General features: G+C 34.1%; 2 protein-coding genes and 2 non-coding genes across 5 annotated transcripts; all 4 read left to right on the top strand.

The window, feature by feature from the left end:
• Positions 1–444: 444 nt before the first annotated feature.
• TRNAI-AAU lies at positions 445–518 on the top strand. Its single transcript has one exon. It is a non-coding gene; the product is annotated as a tRNA-Ile (tRNA).
• Positions 519–1,166: 648 nt separating this feature from the next.
• TRNAI-AAU lies at positions 1,167–1,240 on the top strand. The gene has a single exon. It is a non-coding gene; the product is annotated as a tRNA-Ile (tRNA).
• Positions 1,241–2,984: 1,744 nt separating this feature from the next.
• LOC109185913 (outer envelope pore protein 37, chloroplastic) lies at positions 2,985–8,496 on the top strand. Its single transcript, XM_019335893.1, has 6 exons — positions 2,985–3,539; positions 3,914–4,003; positions 4,820–4,996; positions 5,431–5,525; positions 7,192–7,312; positions 8,069–8,496. The coding sequence occupies exons 1-6, from the start codon at positions 3,099–3,101 to the stop codon at positions 8,198–8,200; spliced, it is 1,056 nt and encodes a 351-aa protein (XP_019191438.1). The 5' UTR covers positions 2,985–3,098; the 3' UTR covers positions 8,201–8,496.
• A 4,898-nt stretch (positions 8,497–13,394) lies between these two features.
• Positions 13,395–20,788, top strand: LOC109185903 (plant UBX domain-containing protein 7). Of its 2 annotated transcripts, none has more exons than XM_019335878.1 (11): positions 13,395–13,537; positions 13,648–13,759; positions 14,189–14,313; positions 14,399–14,521; positions 16,162–16,342; positions 17,278–17,355; positions 17,770–17,838; positions 19,148–19,291; positions 19,452–19,548; positions 20,017–20,279; positions 20,472–20,788. In XM_019335878.1, exons 2-11 carry the CDS (start codon positions 13,658–13,660, stop codon positions 20,634–20,636), a joined length of 1,347 nt encoding a protein of 448 aa, XP_019191423.1. In that variant the 5' UTR covers positions 13,395–13,537; positions 13,648–13,657; the 3' UTR covers positions 20,637–20,788. The 2 variants fall into 2 exon arrangements, with proteins under 2 accessions (XP_019191423.1, XP_019191424.1); XM_019335879.1 differs by having other exon boundaries at positions 13,396–13,537; positions 14,408–14,521.
• The last annotated feature ends 5,961 nt before the right edge of the window (positions 20,789–26,749 follow it).

The following is a 26,749-nucleotide window of genomic DNA, read 5'->3' as shown; positions in this document are numbered from 1 at the left end:
TCATATATATTCTTCTTGAAACGACCCCCATTAATAGTCTCTATGAAGGGCTCTCTCAACCACTTGCATGCAGCATCGCAACATAATATATAGTAATATCATTTGGCGGATTTACTTAGCCTAAAAAGTCTGATATTTTTGTCTTTTGAGTTATCATGAAAAAAAAGATTGCATTCTTATCATTTTATTTAAATTATTATATGCTCCTTATATGAACAAATGAGTATCAAATGCGCCTAATCTTAGCACGCTTAGCCAAAAGCCTAACAAACCGTAACAAAAACAATTTAATAAGTACTTCCAATTGCTTTTCAATTCCATTTTCTCTTGCCAATAAATAAATAAATAATTGTTTGTTTAAATATTTGATAAAAGATCTTAGTATAAATGGTCATATTTAACCGTTATACGTTATATTGGGGTTATTGAAAAATATATTGACGAGGCCTATTAGCTCAGTTGGTTAGAGCATCGTGCTAATAACGCGAAGGTCACAGGTTCGAGACCTGTATGGGCCATTTTTAAAAATTCGTTATATATAAGCAAGATTAGGCCATTTTTTAAAAAATTTTGATACAAAATATAAGTGGGATTGGATCTCCTACCGCCATCACTGCCGAACCTAACTCCACCTTGTTTCTTATCAAAACACTTGCACTCACACAACCACCAACTCTAGCAGATTTTGATTTCCATCCCACCCCCCTCTTCTCCCTTCTTGAGTGTCATATATCTTCTTCATGAAACGACCCCCATTAATAGTTTCTAAGAAGGGCTCTCTCAACCACTTGCATGCAGCATCGCAACATAATATATAGTAATATCATTTGGCGGCTTTACTTAGCCTAAAAAGTCTGATATTGTCTTTTGAGTTATCATGAAAAAAAAGATTGCATTCTTATCATTTTATTTAAATTATTATATGCTCCTTATATGAACAAATGAGTATCAAATGCGCCTAATCTTAGCACGCTTAGCCAAAAGCCTAACAAACCGTAACAAAAACAATTTAATAAGTACTTCCAATTGCTTTTCAATTCCATTTTCTCTTGCCAATAAATAAATAAATAATTGTTTGTTTAAGTATTTGATCAAAGATCTTAGTATAAATGGTCATATTTAACCATTATACGTTATATTGTGGTTATTGAAAAATATATTGACGAGGCTTATTAGCATAGTTGGTTAGAGCGTCGTGCTAATAATGCGAAGGTCACAGGTTCGAGACCTGTATGGGCCACTTTTAAAAATTCGTTATATATAAGCAAGATTAGGCCATTTTTAAAAAAATTTTGTTACAAAATATAAGTGGGATTGGATCTCCTACCGCCATCACTGTCAATTCTTTCATAAATCAATAGAAGCTAAAAAAAAGCTATGCTATAAGTGGAATTGCATCTCCATCATTGATTTGAACCTTAACTCCACCTTGTTTGTTATCAGAGCATTTGCACTAACACAACCACCAACTCTAGTAGATTTTGATCTCCATCCCCGACCCTGCGATAGTAGCATAGGATGATTTGCTCCACTTATGTGTTTGCAGAGTCTCCTGAAAAAATATGCAAAATTTTAACATGATTAACCCTCAAGTTGTAAAATATATGCATTTCTAATGATGAACTTTATTATTATTATTAATTTACTTCAATTGTGATGGAATAATGATACTATACCCAATTGTTTGGAAGACCTAACCAAATTTACAAGTCCAAGAATATTGGCTCACTAGCTCAAAATTCATCTTGAAATTAAATATGAGCAATTCTCTTTATAATCTAGGAGAAAGAAGTCAAAGAAATGCAGGCTCTAGACAAAGTAACCGCTTTTCACTATGCATAACGCAACCATTTTCTCCACTTTTCGTGTGAAAGATTCCTAAATCTATCTCATATCACACTCTTTTGTATAGTTGTTAATTGTTAAAACCTATAGTTCAATTCCCCTTAATGGCATCCAAGAAGGCTTCCTCAACCATATGTATGTTGGCATCACAACAAAGCTAAATTGTGAACCTATTTAGGTTGATCTTTTAAAGTCAAAGGTTTTTTTTTCTTCCAAATGTTCATGTAAAAGTAGACCTGGCAATTTGTGTATACGGGTTCGTTAACGGGTCGATATAATAAGACTAAACACGGACACGACACATTAAGATTAATGGATTCAAATTTTTAACACGAACACGGTTTGTTAACGGGTTAAACAGGTCGACACAATAGATACGTTTTGTTAACCGGTTTCGGGTCGTGTCGACACAATATGACACGAAACTTGTTTAAACCCACTAAACCTATTAATATATTTAAAAAAAAAAACTAAAATTTTAAGTTAAGTTATATTAAAAAGAAATAAAACCTACCATTCAATCCATCAAACAAACTAAAAAAAATATTTATTTTATAACATTCATAAAATGATAAAATAACGAGTTCTTAATGGGTTTAACGGGTTAACCCGTTAACGACCGAAACACATTAAAGATAAACACTAACCCGTTATTTTTGTGTCGGATTCATATCGTATTAACGAGTGATGTCCATAATTGTCAAGTCTATGTAAAAGTTTGTGTTCTTATGATTTATTTTAAATATACGCTCATTGTCTAATGTAAGATGTGTCTAATTCTAACACTCCTTATTTAAAAACTCAACAAAATTTAATGACCAAGAGTGATTTTATTATTTTTTTAATTCAATTTTACCATGTCACTATTTTTTTAAATGGATTTTTTAAAGTACTTTGACCAAAGATCTTGGTATAAATAATCATGGTCGAACTTATGTTATATATAGTTTATCGCGTAATATATTAATAAGGCTTATTAGTTCAGTTGGTTAGAGCGTCGTGCTAATAACGCCGCGAAGGTCGCAGGTTTGAAACCCTTGTTTTATTTTATACCCCTTTTAACGTCCCTCTACGGCTCTACCTTCCAAATTCAAGAAAAACTAAAATAAAATTTGACGTCAACTCCGGAGTGTACTAAAAAATTAATCCCCATATGAAATTCCGCCTGAAGACTAATCGCCCAAAATTTCTATATAAATTTCAACTTCATTTCAATTCAATTCCTCCGAAATCGACAACCACCAAAAGGAGCTATGCCGGAAGCGGAATTGCATTCCCCGGCGCCGCCGCCGCAAAACCCTAACTCCGCCTTGTTTGTTCTCAAAGCACCGGCGCCGGCACCGCCACCAACTGCGGTCAAATCTGAGCTTCCACCTCCCAACGGCGGCGGCAGAGGAGGATTCGGTCCGCTTCTGTGGCTGCAGAGCCACCGGCCGAAGATAAGGGTGACGTCTGAGTACGACAGTGACAGCACTACTTTCCAGCACAGAATCTCGTGCAGGCTGCTGGACAGCTTGGCCAAGGTGAAGTTGTCGTTCCAGAATAACGGCAAGGGAGAGATTTCTGAGCCCCAACTGGACTTGACTTCCAAGTACTTGTCCTTACACTACGACGTCGAGGAGCAGAACGCCATTGTTAAGGCTAATTTCGATATCACTCCCGGCCTGCAACTCGAGGCAGTTCACGATGTCAAGGTCTTTTCACTTCATTTATCGTTTACTGATTGCCTCGTCATTTTTGTTTCCCTCACTTCTAGTTTGATCAATTAGGGTACTGTTATGACTCGCAAATTAGGTATAGATTATAAATCAGCTTAGGTCAATCTCAGTTAACTATTACTAATAGCATTCTGCTTTGATTGATTTTGGATTCACATTTGGTATTATGAAGTTAAATGCATACACTATTGAACTATTTGTTACCATTTTCAATAGTATGAGTGCCTGCATTATAATTTATGATAGCTTCAATAGTATGTGGTACTTAAATAGTTAAATGCATCCAGCTTCTAATACCATTCTTTCTTTTTATGAACTCATTTCCTTACCCTTATTTTGTATGATTTCAGTCTCAACAAGGACAGGTGGCAATGGTTGCAGACCTTGCTGGCCCTGCCTACAAGTTTGAATTGTCATCTAGTGTTCCAGCCATTGGCATGGTGAGACTGATTTTCATTTTAAGGTTCCTACTATGGTTATATAACATTATTGATGATTGAGAAAATTATTGGAATATGTCCTGTCAGTTTATTCATTTCAAGTGTTTAGATTCATTATCTTGATGGGAGTATATTCTAACATCTTTTTGGGGTCTTCAACATTTCACTAGACTTGGAGAGATTTGATGTGGGTACAAGTTCTTAGGCATATGCATGCCAACTACTCTTAGACACACATTATACACCATTTCTCTCTACGCACTTCCGATTTGATCAAATACTTCTGTCCCATTTTATGAATCATAAACATACATTATTTGGTCGTCAATATGTCTAGTTTTTCTTACTTAATTTTTTTATTGATAAATTCTATTTGAAAATAAGAGATTAAGAGTTACATATTTGTGAAACTACATGAAAAAATACTACTTGTCTCAAAAGTCAGAATATATAAACCTTGAATGAAAATATATTAAAATTTAGTTAAGGTTAAGTTGGGTTGATCCTATTGAAGCAAATTACTGAGAGATAAAATGAGATGAACTATTGTTTTCTCATTTGTTATGCACAAGAGTTTTAACTGAGATATCTCTGCTCACGCAAGATTTTGTCCTTGTCATTGGCATGCTTGGATCAGTAATATTCATTTGAACCTTGACTTATCTTCATTTGATCAGCACGAAAATTTTCAAATATTTTAGTTCACTAAAACTAGGTCCATTAATGAAACTTAGTTTATTAAAAGATTGATTCATTGTTATTACCTGAACCCTAGTAATAAATTTGTACTTATGGCATATCTCCTTGATTCTACAGCCAAGAGCATCCTTTAAGTTTCCCTATGGTGAAATTTCACTAGAGCAGAAAGAGGAGGAGGAAGAGGATGTAAAGAAAGTGTTTTCCATAAATGGAATCCTCAAAGGTCATATTTTGAATGGAATTTGCAGTGCTCGATTCAAGGATGAAGATTTGAATTTAAGATACTGCTTCAAGGTAATTTCTTTTTGATATTCCATTAGAAGTATGCTCTTGCTCTATTAGTTTCAGGTAAAATGGTGGGGTTTAATCAATTGCATTTAGCTTATCATTCTTCCTTCTTTTGAGTTCTGCTTTTGCTGGTTGTTGAGGATGCTAAATAAGATAATAAATGTGTTCCTTCCCTAACAGCTTGAGCATGTACTCCTTGTAGGGAGGTGGTGCTCATAATTCAATATGGTTAAGATTTTTTGTTTTATTCTTTTTCCTTTTATTTTTCTTGCATGTGCAACAGTGTTACAACTGATTTTCTTTTTCTTTTTTAAATTACATTTTCATTCCTCAAAAATGTTATGTGCCTTTTTACCTCTAAATCTGTTTAATATATTTGTGTGCCCAGGTGACAGGCTATTTTAATGTTAAAGAATGCTAATAATTCCTATTTGTTGTAGGATGAGCAAGTGGCTTTTATTCCTAGTATTTCCTTGCCTTCAAATGCAGTATCATTCGCATTCAAGCGTCGATTTGGTCCTTCGGACAAGTTGAGGTGAATCCCGTTTTACATATCCTTCTCATTACATTTAATTTAGTGTGTAACCAGTATTGATTATGACATCAATGATGTATTGAGAATTTAAAGCTAAATTCAGTTTTAGTCTCTGGACGACAATGGTATTCTACTTTTAGTACTCAACTATCAATTTGGACAAACCGGCTATTCAAAATTGGGGAAAATGGTATCCCATTAATGAAAGGACTACTTTTATCCAATTTTCATTAGTTCAGAACTATTTCTGTCCAAATTTCAAGCTTGGGGGACCATAGCTTTCCAATTTCTGTTTCAACTATTAGAAATTGGACAAAATGGTCCTTCCATTAGGCTTAATATGGAAACCTAATGGAAGGTCTTTTTTGTCCTTCTTCAGTTGTTGATGGACCATTTAATGGCCAAATTAATACTTGGGTACTAAAAGTGAAATGCTAATCTTGTTACATGAATTATTTGTCATGATCATGTGACAAGATGTGTGGTGCAGCCTATATTTTACTTTGACACGGGAAAGGAATAAGATTTTCCAAACATTCCAGTTTAAACCTTTGGAAACAACCTTGTGCTTTAAAAAGCTACTCCCTCTGGTCCAAAGTATCTCTCTTACTTCTTTGTAGTATATCCTAAGGCTTAAGGTTCACTTTATAATAATCTATTCCCTTGACTGTTGAATTCATTTTGAATAGTATAGCAGTATAGCACATGAAAATCCTTCTTAATGCACTTTTGTTCTCATAAAATTTCAAATTCTTGACAATGTTAAACACTAATTTTGGACCCTATTACTTCAAAATACCAGTCCATCTGTTATAATTTACATGACCTAATTAGTTTTATTAGGCATTTGAAGATATTTGGCACGTATGTGAAATATCTCTACTTTAAATACCTTTCATAACTTTTGGGAATTTGAACTTTATTCTGATCAGTATTATTAATACTTTCTTGCTAGTAAACTGATTGTCCAATTTGTGTCTAACTTTGTCCCAAGTACTCTAAAACAACTAAATTTATTGTGGTAAAAAAAAAAAAAAAAAAAGGGACTCATGGAAGGATTACAATGATGGCTTAGAAAAGCCATATGTAATCCCTTGTTTTGGTAAAAGTTTAAAAGGGATTGGGTCTAAATTTGAACTGTAGTATTTTCTCTCACCCTAAATATTCAGTGAGCGTCCCATTTTAAGAAGGGTTCTTTCACTTTGCTATATTGTCCCAATATTTTGATGGACCTTGGAGCTTGACATCAAATTCCAGAATTCTACATGTGAAGTATCTACAATTTATATAAATATAAATACATTCTCCCCTTATCCTGTGTATGCTGAGTGACTGCCTTACTGGGTCAGGTATTGTGATTTAAAGCAAATATGAATTTATGTAAAATATTGAAATTGATGGATTCTATAATTGTCTCTACCCTGTGAAGGAAAATACAAATTAAAAGGCACAATTGCACAAATTGCCCTAAGAATTGCATACAATATTTTTATTATCAATCACCATTGTTTGTATACAAGACCTTGTATTACAGAGTACTATTTTTGCTGTCAAATTCCCAACACCAGTCTTAGTTATGAATTCAAATGACGTTTCTTTGAATATGATATTTGTAGTGAGCTAAGCTTTAGCATGTTCTAACATAATTTTGAGTTGTTTGATTCAGTTACTGGTATAATTTTGATTCAAACTACTGGAGTGCTGTGTACAAACACACAGCTGGCAAAGACTACAAATTTAAAGCAGGTTATGATTCAGAGGTGCGACTTGGATGGGCATCTCTGTGGGTAAGTTGTCCTACTCCTTTATTTCACTTCTCAGTTCTCATGGCAAATTTAGCTCCTTTTATGGTTTTGCTGCTGTGGCTTGCTTTACTCCCCTTCTTAGAAAGGTTACAAATGCCAAGTAACGATACCTTGAGCCATGAGGTTTAGGTACTTTGCGATGCTAGGAAATTCTTTTGGTAAGTTGAGAATAATTTTTGTTTTGAACACAACAGAGCATGCATTCAAAAAAGCACATGCTAAAACACGCCATAGGTCAACTAATTAAATATCATCAATTATGTCTCTGAATTTAACTGGACTCCAAGGTCAAAGCACACATTATTTCAAGAGATCAAAGTCAGAGGTGTGAAAGGAAGGCTTTAGGATCAGCTATAGTTGGGTGGGCAGTCGGTGTTAAGAAATGGTGCATATACATGTACACGTACATGTGCACACTGAAAGGTTTTTTTTTTTTTTGGGTCAGACCACGAGGTGTCTTGAGCATGCCCTAACTGTAGGAAGCACCTTTAAGCCCGTACCATACTCAGACTAATCCCCGTTCGCACCGGCCCAGCCTAATTAAAGGGCAAAGTGCTGGCCAGATTGGTTTTTCCATATGAGAGGAGGTTTGAACTCTCTTAAGGGACGAGAGTACACGGCCACTCATGCCAACCAAGCTGGTTACACTGAAGGTTCATTTGAAATACCCATAGTAAAATGTATTGTTTTTCCCGCACACACCAAACTTTCCCATGTTGAGTACTCGTCTTTGTTTAGGTTGGAGACGAAGGCGGTGCAGCAAAGACAGCCCCAATGAAGATGAAAGTCCAATTCATGCTTCAAGTGCCGCAAGATGATATCACATCATCAGCCCTGATGTTCCGCGTGAAGAAGAGATGGGACTTATGATATGATGTTGCTGTAAGGTAAAGGCAGAAATGATGCTTTCCTATCCTTTGAAAAGTTTAATGGTAAGATGGGGCATTTCTATCAATACTTTTCCCCTTGCACAAAGCCTTAGACATTTTTCTCCCCCGCCCTCTACTCCCCTCTGTCACTATATATGTGCACATGATGCCCACCAGGACAGATTAGTTGGACATGACAATTGACATTTACTGGTGTATAAGCTGAAACATTCTCAAGATAAGTTTGAATCTTTTGTATGTTTAATCTTCTTATACTAATGAAACATTTGACACAATCTGTTTGTTGTTACCACTGAGGGGGAAAACAGATATTTACAGTGTTTGCAAGTAAAGCACAATTGTTTTAGGAAAGGAAAAAAAAAAAATGAGAACAGTGAAAATTTATTGAGCAGTAAAGTATTATTATTTTTGAAAGTAATGTTTTTGCGTTTTGAAAATAATTTTACATTGAAAATGTTTTTGGGACAGTTTTCTTATATTCAAGAAAATTAGAATAGGATACACATAATATGTGGGTATTAAATTGGATAATATGTTACAAAGGTTTGATATTGAACGCTTTTTCATCTAACATAATTGGATATCAAATTAAAGGTGTTTTTTTTTCTGCATTAAGTTTGGTGATAATTGTAAATAAAGTTATATATGTTTTTGTATTAGTTTTATTTTTTTGGTTAAATTGGTAAATAATGTTACTTTTCATTTTTTTTAATTTAAAAAAGAATTAATTTTGAATATAAAATTTTGTCTTCCATTTTCTTTATATACACACACACATCGGAATTGAAAAATAAAAAATAAAAAAATCACTACATGAAATCATGTAAAATGATAGCAAACAGCCCTAACTCCATACACAAAGAGCGACAAGCCAACAACTGGATTTTATCTAACTGATTAAGTTGGTAAGAGATCCATGAAGATGTGTCATCTAATCTATACATGTATTAGCTTCTTTATGAATATGTTTGGGTGAACACACCGCTCTTTGTATAGTCTCAAATTGTCAAATAAGATGAATTTGTGGCTACTTTTCAACACACCTCCCGTATTAACCTTTTGAACAAGAAGTAAATTACTCATCAATTCAACTTGTATATTTGTATAATTACTAAAAATATTTTTCAACTTTAATAAAAAAAAATTAGAAAATACGGAGTAATTTTTATTATTTTTCAAAAATTTTGAATACTAAACATATACTCTGTATCTCAGTTACCAACGAACTTCTATCAACCATTATTTTTACCTTTTTTTGAAAGCTACTACCTCCTATTACATTGTAGTATCTGTTCATATACTTTCTCGACCTACTAAAACACAAAGAGCTAATAACACCTCTACTGAGACTCGAACTTACAACCTTCCAAATGGAAGTCCAACCCGAGTACCATTAGACCACATAGTCCTGATAACCATTATTTTTACCTACTTGCCCCAATTGTGCAAGTTTTCACTTGTATTTTTTTTTGTTACTTATATATGGAGTACATAATAACATACCAATCGTAACTATCTTCATTACTGTCATCTATTTTTACATAAAAGTAATATTACATTGACTCTACTTTTCTTTACTATATGGCTTTCTACTTGTCCCTCTGATTACATACATGTACACCACACACGACTAAAACCATCCTCATTCCTAAAACGGAAAGGAAAATACTACATGTACTTCCATTTCTTACTTTCAACTTTTATTCCCTCTCACAAATTCTTGATGTAGACATATTCCTTGAGACCCACATGATGAAAATAACCCATCTTTGTTTGCCATGTTATGGAGTACAAGTATGGGAGTATAATTTGGAAGTACATGTAGTAGAACTCAAAGGGAAATGATGGCAATTGCCACGCTAGATTTTTTTTTTTTTTTTTTTTTTAACATTAGTTGAAAAAATTGCAACTTCAACTACTATGAAAGTATGCAACTTAGCTTTTGTTGTCTCTCTTTGACTTTTGTACTTTTTTTTTCCTTTTTAATAATAGATTTAAAAATTATTATGGTTTGAGAATGAGTTGGAATTGTATAAATGTATAATTCTCCTTAATTGAAGATTACCGGTTCAAATCTTAGTGAATGTATTAACTTTTGTTACCTTTAATATGTAAAGAAAATATATATAAATAAATACTACATTGTAACTTGAGTCAGTAGTACTCATTAATATATGGAGTAATATTTAACTTTTTTAATGAGAGAAACGGGACCCACCTTGCCAAATGACAATGCGAAGCTTAATGGTGTCAGATAAAATTTTAGCCCCACTTTGACAAAACAAATGAACAATATAATTTTTTTTAAGTAACAAATGAACAGTATAAAATATTTTATAGTACACATAGTACGTACTAATGCTTTAAACTAATTGACTAAAAATTTTTAAAAAATTGGTGGGTCACCGACCCGTTGCAACTTAAAACATCCTCAATAGTATTAAAACTTTGTCAAGTTATTAATAAATAAATAAGTTAAACGCGCTCGTTGGGTGCTGTTGGTCCGCATGTGCATGGGGTTGGGGGATTGAAAACAAAACAACCAAAAAGTGGTGTTAAACGCACTCATTGGGCACTGCTGGTCTGCTTGTGCACACAATGTGCACTAGTATTTTTTTTCCTCCCTTTGTAGGTCCTACAAAAAATTCACCGTTTTGCAATTTTTTCTCCTTCTTTCTCGCCTTATCTCTCTCTTCCAACTCAATTAAACAATTTTTTTTATGTTTAAACTCACCTAAAATGCATTATTGGTTTTGGGTTACAAGTGATATATGTAATCACTATTTGAGATTGTGCATTGAATAAATCTCACTTTTGTATAATAGTTTGTAAATCATATAGGAGTGATAAATCACACTATAAAAATCATGTGTGACGGGTTCCACTGATAATAATTTCCCTAAACAATTAAATCAAATATCTAATTTAACTCAATACACTTATAAAAGTAATAATATGCAACTCTATATGTCTAATATAAACTAACTTATAAACTTAATATTTAATAACATAATAAAATAAATAATATATCGGCCTACCATGTTTACTTACTAATATAGGTTAAGAGGTCAAGTTGGATTGTGGGTGGGCAGGGACGGAGCTACATGACAATTTGAGAAAATATAGAACAAATACTATCTTGTAAAGAGTCAGGCTCAATCGTAATTCTATATATCTATATATGCATTAATAAGCTATATATTATTTTGATTTATTCTTATGCAATGATAAGATATTTTTAAATTTACTCTCATTCATTTTTTTTTTCTTTTATGTCTAAACTTTAGTAAGGAGTAATAGAATATTCATTCACTTATTATTAGTCTTTAAGTGATTAGTATACTATATTTTCTAACATTTTAATAATAATAATAATAGGTTTATTATTATTCGGGAAAATGTTAAATAGGGCAATAAACTGTACTCAAAAAGTTAATTAAGTCTTTAAACTTTCGAAAGTTGCAATTATACTCACAAACATGTTATTTTGAAGCATTGAAACTCAATAACCTGTTGGTGACCTGTAATTGCATGTCAACTAGGATACCGACGAGCTTCCAACTAATTTTCGACGAGCAATGACAAACACCAACGACAGTCAAATGGTTATCGGTCGCGATACCAACGACAATCAAACGGTTATCGGTCGCGTTTGGAGAAGGCTACAGTTGGTAGCCTTCTTCGAAGATGAGACTAGAAAATGCGACATTCTCCAAACGTAGCCAACGGTTGCTGGTGTTTGTCATCGCTTGCTGTAAATTAGTCGGAGGCTCGTCGGAGAGTTGTCGAAGTTGGCCGAAACCCTACTTGATCTGCAATTACGTCACATACATGAAATCGTTATGCTGTGTAACCATGTGCACCATGCATGGTGCACACGGTTGCAAAACGACGTCGTTTCAATTTTTTAAAAAATAATCCCGTTCGGATTGTCGTTAACGGCGTTAGACGGTTTCCTTTCGTATTCAAACAGTAGGATATATCCATAATTTCATAACTATATATCCAGAATTACATAACTATATATTCATAATTTGACAACAATACATTCAGAAATAATAACTACACATTCATAATTTCATATCCATATATTCATAATTTCACAACTAGACATTCATAATTACATAACTCCATATTCAGAATTCTTAAAAGTGCTTGTTCACAGAGAACTACATCCATAATTGCATAACTACATACACATCCATAACTTCATAACTATATATCCATAACTTCATAACTATATATTCATAATTATAGGTTGATTGGAGTTTTTGTAAAATAATAATAATAATAATAATAATAATAATAATAATAATAATAATAATATTTGATTGGTGGAGTTAAACGGTGCCATTAGTGGCATCGTTACTCCATCATAGTAAAACAATGTCGTTTTGCAACCATGCTTGGTGCACACGGTTGCACGGCATAATTTGCAACATACATGTTATTGGGCTTCAAGGGCCTTATTAACTTGCAACGAGACTTGAACCCATCAACCTCCCACATAAGGAAGCAACTTGGTACTATTGGACCACAAGGTCCTTGGTGTTTATGGGCTTATTTGACGCTTTTTCATTATTATTATTATTGTTGTTGTTATTGTTATTGTTGTTATTATTATTATTGTTGTTGTTGTTGTTGTTGTTATTATTATTATTATTAATTTATTATTATTATTATTATTATTATTTTCATTATCAAATGCAATAAGAATAATTTTGTAAAATAAAATAAAATATACAGCTTTTAAAGTAAAATGTATACATCTATTAACACACAAAAAGGGACAAAAATCAAATAAATAACCTGGATGGGCACATATTTTATTTTAAAATAATTATAATTATAATAACTTGACATCCAAATTAGTAAAAAAGTATGAAGTGGTATCCAACTCTACAATTACCGGATACATGCAATATGAGGTAAAATGAGTTGAATTATACTTTTTTTCCTAAGTTCAAAGTTTTATTTGTGATTTTTAAAAAAATATAGGGACTTAATTATATATTTTGAACAAGTGTAATGACATATTTAACCCTACTCTCTATATGTATATTGGGTAAACGGAAGGAGAATTAAAGTAGGGAGTAAATAGTAATGAGGCAGTGATAGGGACATTTATAGAATTTCCAAAAATATAAGTGCCTGTTACGATATAATTTTCGGCACTAAAATAAAAACACAAATGCCTTATCAGAAAGAGTTTACGAGCAGGAAGAAGACGGTGAAGAAGAGTAGAAGAAGAAACACTCTGATCCGACCCAGTTAGGACTTAGGAGTAGTACCCACTACTATAAACCTCGGCTTTCAGGTTTTTCTCTACTTCTTCGTCTTTCTTCATCCTTTTGATCTAGGGTTTTCTGCAATTTTTTTTATTTTTTATTTTTTAAATTTTAATTCTTACTCGACTGAATTTCACAGCCTCCCGAGAATGGACGGCGCGTTGTCGGCGTCCGAACAGCAGACCTTGGTCGCTTCCTTCCTCGAGATCGCAGTTGGCCAGTCTGCCGATACCGCGCGTCAGTTCCTTCAGGTCTAATTCACTCTTTCTTTTCTTCAATACACGCTCTATGCGAATGCTGTAGATAATCGAACTGCCGTTTTTTATTTATCGAACTGATATTTGCACGCAAAAGTTAATTTTTTTTTTTTTTTTATTTTTAGTTTTAAAATCTGGGAAATCCACGACTTTGTGTTTGGCTTTGTATGATTGCTTTGTGAAGTAAAGAAGTGAATTTCAGTTTAATTGTTTATTATATTGAACTTCTAATTCAAAGCTTAGACCTTTAAGCATTAGGTTAGGGCTTTGGGAATTTATCTATAGTTTCTTATGCGAGCCAAACATGCCTTTGTGATTGTCTGCTTTATAATAGAAGCAATATTTGCGCTGATATTTTGGGTAATTCTATATAGCTAACCTTCTTTGCATTTGTCAATGATACATTGAAACTCATTGATGCAGGCTACAAGTTGGAAGCTTGAGGAAGCACTTCAGCTTTTTTATGTTGGAAATGATGGAGGGGTGGCAGCACCATCTTCATATTCCCCACTGGAGAACACTGCACCTCTGCCTGATCCCAGCTTGAGGTATGCAAGAAAGCCCTATAAAAAATGCTCCTGATAAATGACAATTATTTTCTTTTATATATTCATGATTTTATTTTTTGTTAAGTTCGATCAGTGGATCTATAAAAGGCTCGGGAGATGAAAGTGAAAAGCAAGGTGATAGAGATGAAGTACGGCCACCTTTGCCTGTAATAAGGGATGTTCTTTATGACACTGCAGTGATTCGTGGGTATGTCTTTGCTTTTTAGTGTTTATGAATATAAGATTCTCATTCTTTATGATGCTGGGAGTTGATTTAAGTATTCCTTTTTTATGCATATAATTTTGTTTGCTTGCCTTGTTTTTTCTATCTTCTTTCCCCCCTTCCTCATTAATTACCATTACTGTAATATATGGTTTTTTAGAATGACTCATGAAGACCCTTTATACAAAAATTACATGACATTGAATGATATTCATATTCTTATTCTTAATAGAACTCCAACACAATAGGACAAATGATCATGTTCTAGTACTCTAACACAGTTCTATTCATTCTCTAAAGGAAAGACTTCTGAAATTCTTTGGTAATCTTTTTAAAAAGCATCAAAACTTGGCTCGCTTGTTAACAGAATCAACAGAAAGAACAATGATAATGATATTACTATTCTTTGCATTGATCATTGATGTTAGTACATTAGGAAGGGAATGCAAATTTGAACCCTTATATGAAATTTTTGCAAATATCCTGGCTAGTCCTCATGTTGGAGAGAGGAGACTAGATGGCACACTCCTTAAAAGCAGCATTATATCAATGAAGTTAGTGGAAGAGTTCCACCACTTCATAATTACAAGTACCTTGACATTTGCACCACACACCTTAACCTTAAATGCCTAAGCCTTGTTAAGACATGGTAGCTACTTCTCACTGTGCCTAGGTGTGTGCATCTTGCACTTCACAAACTAAAATGTAATGTTATACTGATTTTTACTCTGTACCAAATGTCCTAATGAGTTGCATTGGTCTATACAAATCAAGAAACTACTCATGTATGCAATTCAGTGGGCTACTCTTTCTGCCCTTTCAGCTCCTAGCCTTTTCCTTGTTGGTACATAGCAAAACATAACATAGAGTGGACAAAGGTCTCTTTGAGTTGATTGAAAAAGTTATCAGTATCAGTGGAAGGAACATCTTGATCTATCTCCTTGAAGTAAAAGGAAAATGGTAGACATATCTACGCAGTGTATTTTTTTATTTACTAAGATGTGAAGTAGGTGAGCAAATTGCACATCTTAGGTTGTTTCCTCATCTCAGCTTTTCATTTGTGCTAGAAGCTACCCTCTTTATCAATTTTAAACTTAAAGATCCTCTAGCCTTAACTCAAAGGAAACCAATTAAGTTGACTTCAACCATCTGTCAATGGGGCTTAACCACTTGAGTCATATTCCATTATTCTTCCTTAAGTCTCCAAAATGGGTTGCTGGATACTGCCTAAAAAAAAAAAGAAAAAAGAAACAAATACAGAAAAGGTAAATTGCCATCTCTAAATATGGATAACACTATGCCAGTTTTAGATTTTAAAAGTTAAGTTATCTAGTCATTGATCATTTGTGAGTTCACCTTTTTCCGGCTGTGAACTGAATGCTACTTTATTAAGATTTGGAACATGATGCAAAGTTGTAACATCTTCTTTGTGTAAATGTAATGACATGTTGTACAGCTACTTTGTATTGGGAGTTCTGGCATATTTTTGTTTTTATTTTATTGTGGTAGACATTGTTCTTAAAGGAAATTTCACTCTTTATCTGTGAATATTTGCTGATGGGAGTTGGCAATTATTTGATATTGCTTTTATTCCATTTTTTGATTACTTTCATCATTGCCTTTAGACTACCCGCAATGGGAGGTTCAGCACATGAAGCACGTTCAGTGGTTCCCTTCCGCAATTTTGAGCAGGAAATGAAACACCCTGGAGTGTGGGAAACAGACAAAGCATCTAATTCTGCAGACAATCTTGCTTCTTTGTATCGCCCACCTTTTGCTTTGATGTACCATGGATCTTTTGAAAAGGTAAAGGTGGCTTTCATGTACCATGGATTTTGCATTTCATAACCACCACCCCCCCCACACACACACACACACACCACACACTCCCTTTTTTTTTTTTTTCTTAAAGTGCCAGCAGTAATTCTGGAAAAAGTCTTTATTAATTATTCTATTAGCATAACTTTAGTAAATATTTGACACTAGATATACATATAGGTGAGAAGTTCATGTAATAACTGTGACTATAAATATGAGACATTAGATATGTCTTACAGTAAAACATTTTTGGAGGTTCAAATTCTTTCTCTTATTTGTTAGGAAGAGTATTTTCATCATGGTAATTGAATTATTTTACTCCTATTGTTCTATAAAGTTACAATGTGTTATTAGGTGAATAAAAGTTGAGTGCTCTTTTCAATCTAACTACATAAACTTGAGTGTTTTATTTGACTTGATCATAAGCTTAGAACAATGAACTTCTCTAATAAACATTTCTTTCTCCCTCTTTCCCACTATTGTTTTTCTAATTTTGGATGCCCATTAATTTTTCTCCTATTAAAAGTTACTATTTTAGTATATACAGTTTCCTATTCTGACATACCACTTATATAACCACTTTAAGTATTTCAGCTATATACATGACTACACATAAAAAGCTGATTTGATCTAAAACTTCATGACAAAAGCCAAGGAGTGAAGAATTATGGGACCAACCGACCAAGGGAGTATTGTACATGATACTACTTAAGTAGCAAAATATCCTCAAATAAATTTCATCTTGAGACTGTTACCTACCGTTCTATCTCATTGGCCAAACTTCAGGGAGTGTGATGCATCACCTTAAATCAGGGATAGGATAGTTTATATTTGATTTGAACTCTGGTTTGTTGCTTTTACTTTGTTTTATTCTATATTTGAGTTTGATAATTTAGACTTCCACAAAAAATTTTGAGTTGCAGGCAAAAGATGCTGCTAGAGTTCAGAACAAGTGGCTTCTTGTAAACCTTCAGTCTACAAGGGAGTTTAGTTCACATATGGTTAGTGTTTTCTTCTTCCCAACGTACCCTAGAAACATCATGTATCCTCAGTACCTACTTACTACCTAGTTGTTATAATATTGACCCAGTGCACCAAGTGTGGAGTACCTTCTAGTTTTGTGATTAACATTTTCTACAGCTGTTGATGAATATCTACCCCCAAAACAATGAACTGTTATGGGTGAAGATTTCCTTCAAAAGCAATAAGTGTTGTAGTATTAACATTACCCACAATCATGATGAAAAGTTATTGTATGGTGCACAAAACATGGTCATTGGTGGCCTTATCCCCACTCCCTACCCTACTAAAGTACTAATGCAGAGATTGTGGTTGCATATATATGCATGCTTTCTCTAAAAGATTCTGCTTCTTTTCATGCCTTGCTGATTTATATTTTTACATTGCATTTGAAGCTTAATCGTGACACATGGGCTAATGAAGCTGTTTCTCAGACAATCAAAACCAACTTCATCTTTTGGCAGGTTCGGTTTTTTTTTTTTTTTTTTTTTTTTTGGGATTGATTCTTAGGCAGTAAATAATGTTAACGATTTAAAATGATGTTTTCAGAAGATTAAACTTTTGCTTCAAAAAAATAGCAAGTTGATTAATATCCTTAACAAAATACCATGTACTTAAATGTGATCCCTTTAAATATCCTAATTTATATTTAATAGTACCTGGTCATAGTAGTAAGTTTTTTTAAAAAGTGACCTTTTTAGATGTGCCAAAACGTTTTATGGTTTGGCATGGCCTACTAAAAAGGAACTGGAACTGAAATTAATTGAATGGATTGTATGTATCATGGACGACTGTCATGTCACTTGGTGAATGAGTCTTGGAATTTTATTTAAAGGCACTAAACTACTAACCAAATTCAGTAGAGCAACACTGAGTGACAGGTCTGGTAATTCAATTTTAAAAGTCTGTTGAGTCTTTACAATCTAGTATGCTGTTGTTTTATAGTTTATTTTCATTTTTATTATTTTTGATAGATTGAAAAGGATAATTGGCAAATACAAATGGTGTATTAAATATCTAAAAGATGTTAAGATGTATAAGCTCATTTATGGTGATGTTTTTTGGTTCTGGCTTTTAAGTTAAATAATAATGTGTAGTGGACCTTGGTGACTATTCAGTAATGAATCATGATCTGTCTTGTAAGTTATACTGGAAATCATGCCACTGATCCTGAAAACTTTCTGACTTTAGTAACTAAACTCTAAAGCAAGTCTTCATAAACTTTCTAGAAATTTCTTTACTATGGCCCGATGCCTTGAATTTGTCTGGTTTAATGAATTCAAGACCTTCTAGGGGAGGATAGCATGCCATTTCTTTCTTTGAAATGTAACAAGTACTTGTTTTATGCAAGAACCAACTTTTTAGGATATGATCTACCTAAGGTTCTTTCCATTGCTTGATATACGTGTCTAAAAATATGTATTTATGTTTTGCAAAGTTAATATTTACCAATACTGTGGCATGTCATATTGAATATGTGACTGGAAACCATGTTTTGATATGGGTGTGGCCATTGTAAAATGTAAAATATCATAATCCTTGCTTCAGTATAGGAAATAAAACAATTAGATGCTAAAAGGGAAAGGAGGACTAATCAACCTCTTGGAAAGGTGTGTTGTATGGAATCAATGATTCTAAACATAGTTCCATCTGGCTTTGGATTTTTTCCTTTTGTGGAAGTTGGAGGATCATTTAAGAGTTCACTATCTGCATTTCTGAAGAGTTTTGATCCATGGACTCTGAGTGAAGATTGCTGATTCTTCTTCAATACAGGTGTATGATGATACAGAAGAGGGCAGCAAGGTTCGCACCTATTACAAGTTAGATTCAATTCCTGTGGTTCTGGTGGTTGACCCTATAACAGGTCAGAAGATGCGATCATGGCGTGGAATGGTCCAGCCTGAAACTTTGCTGGAGGTGCACATTTTATTGATATGGTTTCTGTTGTCCTAGAAGTCACAAATATTGCCTAAATGTTTTAAGGAATTTAAAACAAGTGAAAAAAGAAAAATCTGAACTTGCAGATTTTTTATACTATTTATTCATAATACAATGAACTATTGTCATGATCCTGCAGGATCTGTTACCATTCATGGATGGTAGTCCATCAGATCATGTGAGTCTATCTCATAAACGACCTAGAGAAAGTCCTCAAGCACCTCCTCTACATAAAGGTACTTCTCTTTTAATTATATATGGATATTATGAAACACCCCCTAGATTCAAGAGAAAAATATGAAATGGGAGCAATGAAGTTTTTAGTATTGTTTTCCAGTCAATTGTTCATTTCCTTTCCAAGGATTGCTTATAAAATGTCTAATGAGTCATGGCCCTACATTTCTAGATGCTGCTTGGTGGAGACACTAGCTGTACTTTTCAAGATGTGTGTTAAATCAGACAATAATTTCTACTTTGAAAACAAAAAGAATCATATCGAATGCAAGGCTTTATGATTTGTTCAATTATTCAGAAGTTCAACTAAATTGCTATCTTTATTCTCTTGTTTTTGATGAGTTACTGATTAAACATGTTCTGTAATTATTGAATCATTGTAGACTTTAATTCATAATATCATGCATGTAAATGGCCATTTTTATTGTAATGCTTCAGATTTTGGTTGTATTGGACTCTGGTGTTTGCAGATGATGCTAAAGAAGAAGACGAGGAACTGCTACAAGCATTGGCTGCTTCCATGGAAGGAATGAAGGATACTAATGTAGACGCTTTAAAAGAATCCAGTGAGAGCGATGTTTTAGGGAAAGAAACAAATGTAGTGAAAAAGCCTGTTTATCCTCCTCTTCCTGAAGAACCCAAGGGTGATAAGAACCTCGTTTGCAGAGTTGGGATTCGCCTTCCTGATGGACGTAGACTTCAAAGAAACTTCTTACGCAGTGATCCAATTCAGGTAGAACTTCCTGTCCCTCTTCTCGTCCTTGCCATTATACTGTTGAGGATAAATATAGGACAAGAAACGATTTTTACCTCGAACATATGGAGCGTATAAGAATCGTTTGAAATTTTGTTTGTTCGGTCTTCCTTAAGATTCAATCGTAGCTCAATTGAATATTTGAATCTTTCTTTCCACTCCAATTTTCAGCTGCTATGGTCCTTCTGCTCTTCTCATCTCGAGGAAACTGATGCAAAGCCATTTCGCTTGACACAAGCAATCCCCGGGGCTACAAGTTCTTTGGACTTCGAGAGTAATTTAACCTTCGAGGAGTCAGGTCTTGCCAACTCCATGATTTCGGTAACTTGGGATTGATCGAAGATGATAACTGTTTGTTTCTCAAGCATGTAAAATGCTAGAATCTTTATCTTTGTTTCAGCTGCATCTTGTCACATTATGTGTATAATCCAAATTGTTTATGTCAAGAATCTGCTGGGCTTTTGAATGCAGCTTTTCTTGTTGCACTTTTGGCATGTGCTTGTTAGAACAACACATTATTAAATATCTGACCAAGGATAGGATGCAAGATTTGAAACATCTTTTACCTTAAATTCCCCGCATGACACAAAAATCTTGCAACCCAGATTTGACCATATTTATCCCTGCAATTCTCATTTTTTTCTACTAGATGGACTTCTAATCTTTACTTACTTTTATTCTGATGTGACAAGTAATTTAAAGTAATCTTTATCAAGTTAGAAGTAATATTTTCCTTTAAAAAAAAAAGGCCCTACTGTCATTATCATCGTTATATTTGCCTGTCAGATAGTCAATTTCATGGATAATCTTACTTTTTGACTTTTATAGATTAGAGTTTTGACTATTATTCTTGAAATATAAGAGTATAGGAAACGAGCACATATTGTCATGAAAATATATGGTTCCATTGTGTTTTTTGCCAATTGAATGAAAGGAAAAATGTATGGTTTAATTCACTCTTAGTAAAATTTTAAACGAATTGAAACAAAAACTGAAGTATTTAAAATTTTAAAAGAATTAAAGTGAAAGTAACATGTGAAATTTGTTGTTGGCATTAGACTATTAGAGTACCCCACCCTAGAGAAGGGTACTATTAATTGCCATCTTAACCTACATGAGAGTGATGCATGTTAGTGTATAAAAACCCCCCTTAAAGTTGTGTCCAGTCTCATATCAAGCAATATCACCTCCACCCCCCCCCCCCTCTCCCACCCAATATAGCATTTTTCTCAAAAAAAAAAAAGACTGAAATGTGTAAGTAAATACATGTAATTCCCAAAATATGATGTTGTTGTGAATTGGACAAATTTATGAAAAAGACGTTATAAATTTGTCTAATCCACAACAACGTCATATTTTGGGAATTGCATGTGCAAAATTTGACTAATCCACAACAACGTCATATTTTGGGAATTGCATGTGCCTACTTGCACATTTCAGCTATTTTCCCCTTCTTCTCCTCGCCAAAAGATAAAAATTTACAAATCTTTTGTTAATTCCCATTCAAAATCTAATTGCATGAGAAGAACAAAAGAGGATGAGAGGAAGTGTGATATGAATAACACTAATATACTTCATATATATGATATAACTTCTCATACTTGTAGATAGGGAGCCCTGAATAGATATTAAGGAATAAACTTAATACTATACCCTTTTTAACACACTATAACTACATTCTTGTATTCAATGTGAAGTTATCGCGCGCGATTTGAGTTATATAGGATTTTATTTTGAAAAATAAGGGGGTGGGCCCGGGCTATATATACATATATATAGTTCACATGCACATATTGATAGAAATATATAACATTTACAGTTAAGAGTGCAGGAACAGTGTCAGTTAAGTTAGGACCACTGTGCAGGTAATATATAACCATCTTCTTCTTATTTGCTTAAAATTAAAGATATCAGTCCAGCCAGCCATCCTCCATGTTATCACCTAGCTTAGCATGCTTTCTAGGACCACTACTCCTGCATGCCTTCACTCCTCAGATCATGTTCTTTCGTTTGTTGTCTAGCTAATACTTAGCTGGGTAGATACCTAGCTACCTATATATACATATATAGGTCATAGATAGTGCATGCTAGCTAGGTTTCATAGGTGACATAAAAAACATACCCCCACTATATATAATTCTCCTTTTCTTGGATCTAATCTAGTGCTTAGCAGCTCGGATAGATTACCAGTTTCAATTCATATATATATATAGAGAGAGAGAGAGTGTTGAGTTCAAATGAGGACAACTATATTATAAAGTACTATGTGGACAGGTGTAGTCGTGTGCCATAGTTGGTATGTCGTGTGCATAGGTTTATTAATTAATAGAGCCTAAGTTCGAATCCAATGTTTAAATGTATGCTTAGTGTGTCATTGTTTATCAAATTGTGTGCATGATACTAATTTGTCGTATGCACATTATTTGTCCGCACAGTCTTCTATATATTGTTGTCCTCAGGTAGATTCAATCTTTCAAAATGAAATTAAAAGTCCTTGTTGGGCATTGGCAGGATTGGCCGGCATTGTAACTTACCATAGAGGGATGTTAAATGAGCGTGTCCATTTACTTATCACCAATTGATTTTAAGTAGGATATGACAATCATATAACTAAAAGACTTTATAGTTAAACGTGCTTGAATTGATAGCACTGAGATCCATCCGTCCTCCCCCTCCCCCTCTCCACCACAACCCGGTCCCACCCACCCATGCCAGCGTTATAGAAGGGAGGTTTGGGGGGGGGGAGGTGGGTGTTAGACCAATTAAGCTTTTATAGTTTACATGACTTAAGTTTTAGCTTAATAACTAAGGGAATTTTTATTTTGCTTAGGGAGAAATTGAGTTTGTTTATGAGGTTGACAGCAAGTGATTAAAAGAGGTTTCAAGTTAAATATTGCATGTTGTTTGTTTGTCTAGCTAGCTTGCTACTTAGAACAATAGTTCCATATTAAGTTATATATTGCATGTTGTTTGTTTGCCTTGAAGAATAGTTCCATATTGTAATAATGCTGAAATTAGAAAAAAAAAAAAAGAATAATCTTTTTTCTATCATTTGTGGATTTTTTTTTTTCTTTTTAGACTCTTCCTCCGAGCCTCCGCCTTACAACATCTTCTTGTAAAAAAAAAAAGTGAAATAATCTCATCCGTCCATTTGAGTTAATCATCAACGGTTAAAAAAATCGAGAGAAAAGGAAAAAACACATACAATAATATATTCATAATTATTACAAACTTGATAATATGTGCACAAGTTTGAGAGTGCATTTGTTGATAATTGATAGCACAGAATCTAAGAATAATGCACTCAAATTTGTTACATTAATATGTCATAATTGTCATAGTTTTTCAATAATAATAAACTCGATCTAACTTTTAATCATGGATTCAAATCCAACATAAAGTAAATGTTAAGTATAGTACCCATATATTCATTAGTGTTTTAATTTTCTTGATTAGTAGTTTGAGTATGTAACTGGATATAATTAGTTATTAAAGATATTTTTATATAATAGATACTCCGTATTAATATTGTATAATTATACCATTATAATTATTATCGTTTCAACTATTTGAAAAATATATATATATATATATATATATATATATATATATCTGGTTTCAGTGATTGCCAGAGTGTTACTGGCAGAGGGATGGAGTTTAATATATGGAAGAGGAAGACTACATAAGATAAAACAAAAAGAAGGGACCAGTTTGTTGCTATGCTGAAAGCCTGAAATTAAAGTGCTAATTTGGTCCTCCATTTTAATTACCAACTGTAAATAGTTCAGCTGTTTTTATATTATTTTACAATAATTTCTAGCAGTAAAACTGTATATATATATATATAGCAGCTCATGATGAGTGCAATAATAATAATTTCTAATAGGGTTGATGATACGATCCCACATCGGCTCCACAAGATATTATGGAGTGGTACTTAAATTGGGGCCAAACCTCCACTCATGAGCTAGCTTTTGTGGTGGAGTTAGGGTCTTGGCTTGAGTACCGTATCATTTGGGGCTCTTGTTGAGAGGCCGGAGTGTGGTGGGAAAGGGCTACCCGGTGCTTGATAAGGTTCAAAGGGAACCGAGAAGAGTCCAGAGTGAAGCCGGCCTAGTGGAGGGGGCGACCTAGAAAAGGGCTACCCGGTGCTTGATAAGGTTCAAAGGGAACCGAGAAGAGTCCAGAGTGAAGCCGGCCTAGCGGAGGGGGCGACCTATAAAAGGGCTACCCGGTGCTTGATAAGGTTCAAAGGGAACCGAGAAGAGTCCAGAGTGAAGCCGGCCTAGCGGAGGGGGCGACCTAGAAAAGGGCTACCTGGTGCTTGATAAGGTCCGGAGTGTGAGCCGTCTAGAGTAAGCCGCCGCGGACGTCGGTTTCTCAACAAGAGCACCAATGATACGGTACTCAAGCCAAGACCCTAACTCCACTCATGAGCTAGCTTTTGTGGTGGAGTTAGGGTCTTGGCTTCAAGGGATGGGTAATGATACGATCCCACCACACTCCGGCCTCTCAACAAGAGCACCAATGATACGGTACTCAAGCCAAGACCCCACTCATGAGCTAGCTTTTGTGGTGGAGTTAGGGTCTTGGCTTGAGTACCGTATCAGTTGATTTCTCTGGTGTCGTTTGAAGAGTATTACACAGAAGTGCAGTTTACTCAATGTACACTTTCAGTGGTGGGAAAGGGCTACCTGGAAGAGGGCTACCCGGTGCTTGATAAGGTTCAAAGGCAACCGAGAAGAGTCCAGAGTGAAGCCTTCCACTCATCCGGTGTCGGCCTAGCGGAGGGGACGACCTAGAAAAGGGCTACCTGGTGCTTGATAAGGTCCGGAGTGAAGCCATCCAAAGGAGAAGGGCTACCTGAGTCCGGAGTGTGAGCCGTAGTCTAGAGTAAGCCGCGGCGGACGTCGGCTTCTCAACAAGAGCACCAATGATACGGTACTCAAGCCAAGACCCTAACTCCACTCATGAGCTAGCTTTTGTGGTGGAGTTAGGGTCTTGGCTTCAAGGGGTGGGTAATGATACGATCCCACGACACTCCGGCCTCTCAACAAGAGCACCAATGATACGGTAGTCAAGCCAAGACCCTAACTCCACTCATGAGCTAGCTTTTGTGGTGGAGTTAGGGTCTTGGCTTGAGTACCGTATCAGTTGATTTCTCTGGTGTCGTTTGAAGAGTATTACACAGAAGTGCAGTTTACTCAATGTACACTTTCAGATACTGAATACAGGTTTTTTTTTTGTCACTTATATATATATATATATATATATATATATATATATATATATATACACACACACACACACACATGTAGCAACTTATGAGTTCTATAACGACTTCTAATTTGGATGAAATTCGTAGCCTGTTGGCCTCGAATATTGTTAGGGTTGTGTGATCTTGTTTCTCTAGTCTTTAATTTCTTGTCTTTTCTTCTCCATTGTATTAAAAAAAAAAAAAAGACTTTAGTCTCAAGTTTAATTAATTAAATTTCATCGAATTAACCCATTAGTCATAACAATTAGTAAGTGTATTGCTAGCAATTGATCAAAATGTTAAAAGTAATCTGGAGTTTTAACACATCAGTTGTCATAGCAATTAGTAAGTGTATTGCTAATGCAATTGTAATGTCTTAAAAGTGTACTATATCAAAGAATCATAAATTAGACCTTTTACGAGTTAGAATTAAACTCAACTGACGTGATCGACTTAAACTAAATCCGAATTAATCCGTAGTTAACCCTTTACTGCTTTGCCTCTCATGTTGGGTTATAAGGAGTCAAAATTATCTTTGACTCTTTTCTTTTTTGAGAGCGGCATTAATTAAATGAATAATTTTTTTTTAAAAAAAAATAAATAGTAACCCTAAAATCTTGTATCATTTCCACATGCATGCTAGGGCACGGTAGCAAAAATGTATTATGCACATATATATAGGACAGGATGTGATGGAGTAGATTTGGGTGGCCTACTTCAATTATTTAAATTATACTTTTATTTCTTTTCCTGCCGGGGTTGGGGTTGGGGGTGGGGGAGGGGTGGTTATTCCTTGCAGGCATTTTTTTTTTTAAACCGTTGATATCATTACTTATAAATATTTTAGGGAAATTAAGGCAAGCTTTAGTTTTACGCTATATAGCATATATATATATATATATATATATATATATATATATATATATATATATATATATATTACTCTCTCCGTCTCATTTTATATATCTTAGTTATTACTATTTATTGGTCAAATTAATTTTTTCTTCTTTGTTTATTTTTTTTTAGTATTTTTACTTATTTTTAAATTTAATTTTTTTTTTTGTGTTTAATAGTATTTTTAGTGTAGTTTCTAAAAATATAAATTTTGTATACTAATAGTAACTTAATTTTATGAAAAAGAGTTAATTCTAAAAATTGACCTCCGACTATGACATTTTCTCAAATTGGTCCC

Source organism: Ipomoea nil, unplaced genomic scaffold (assembly GCF_001879475.1).
Source record: "Ipomoea nil cultivar Tokyo-kokei standard unplaced genomic scaffold, Asagao_1.1 scaffold1361, whole genome shotgun sequence".
NCBI classification, from domain to species: Eukaryota; Viridiplantae; Streptophyta; class Magnoliopsida; order Solanales; family Convolvulaceae; genus Ipomoea; species Ipomoea nil.
This window is presented reverse-complemented; position numbering and strand designations above follow the sequence as displayed.

What these genes read in the sequence shown, in the direction of transcription:
- LOC109185903 (XM_019335878.1), top strand. Translation starts at nt 13,658, where the DNA reads ATGGACGGCGCGTTGTCGGCGTCCGAACAGCAGACCTTGGTCGCTTCC. An exon ending in CTGCCTGATCCCAGCTTGAG is followed by an intron (nt 14,314 to 14,398) that starts GTATGCAAGAAA and finishes TTTTTTGTTAAG; the next exon opens with TTCGATCAGTGGATCTATAA. An exon ending in GACACTGCAGTGATTCGTGG is followed by an intron (nt 14,522 to 16,161) that starts GTATGTCTTTGC and finishes CATTGCCTTTAG; the next exon opens with ACTACCCGCAATGGGAGGTT.
- LOC109185913 (XM_019335893.1), top strand. Translation starts at nt 3,099, where the DNA reads ATGCCGGAAGCGGAATTGCATTCCCCGGCGCCGCCGCCGCAAAACCCT. An exon ending in AGGCAGTTCACGATGTCAAG is followed by an intron (nt 3,540 to 3,913) that starts GTCTTTTCACTT and finishes GTATGATTTCAG; the next exon opens with TCTCAACAAGGACAGGTGGC. An exon ending in TTGGATGGGCATCTCTGTGG is followed by an intron (nt 7,313 to 8,068) that starts GTAAGTTGTCCT and finishes GTCTTTGTTTAG; the next exon opens with GTTGGAGACGAAGGCGGTGC.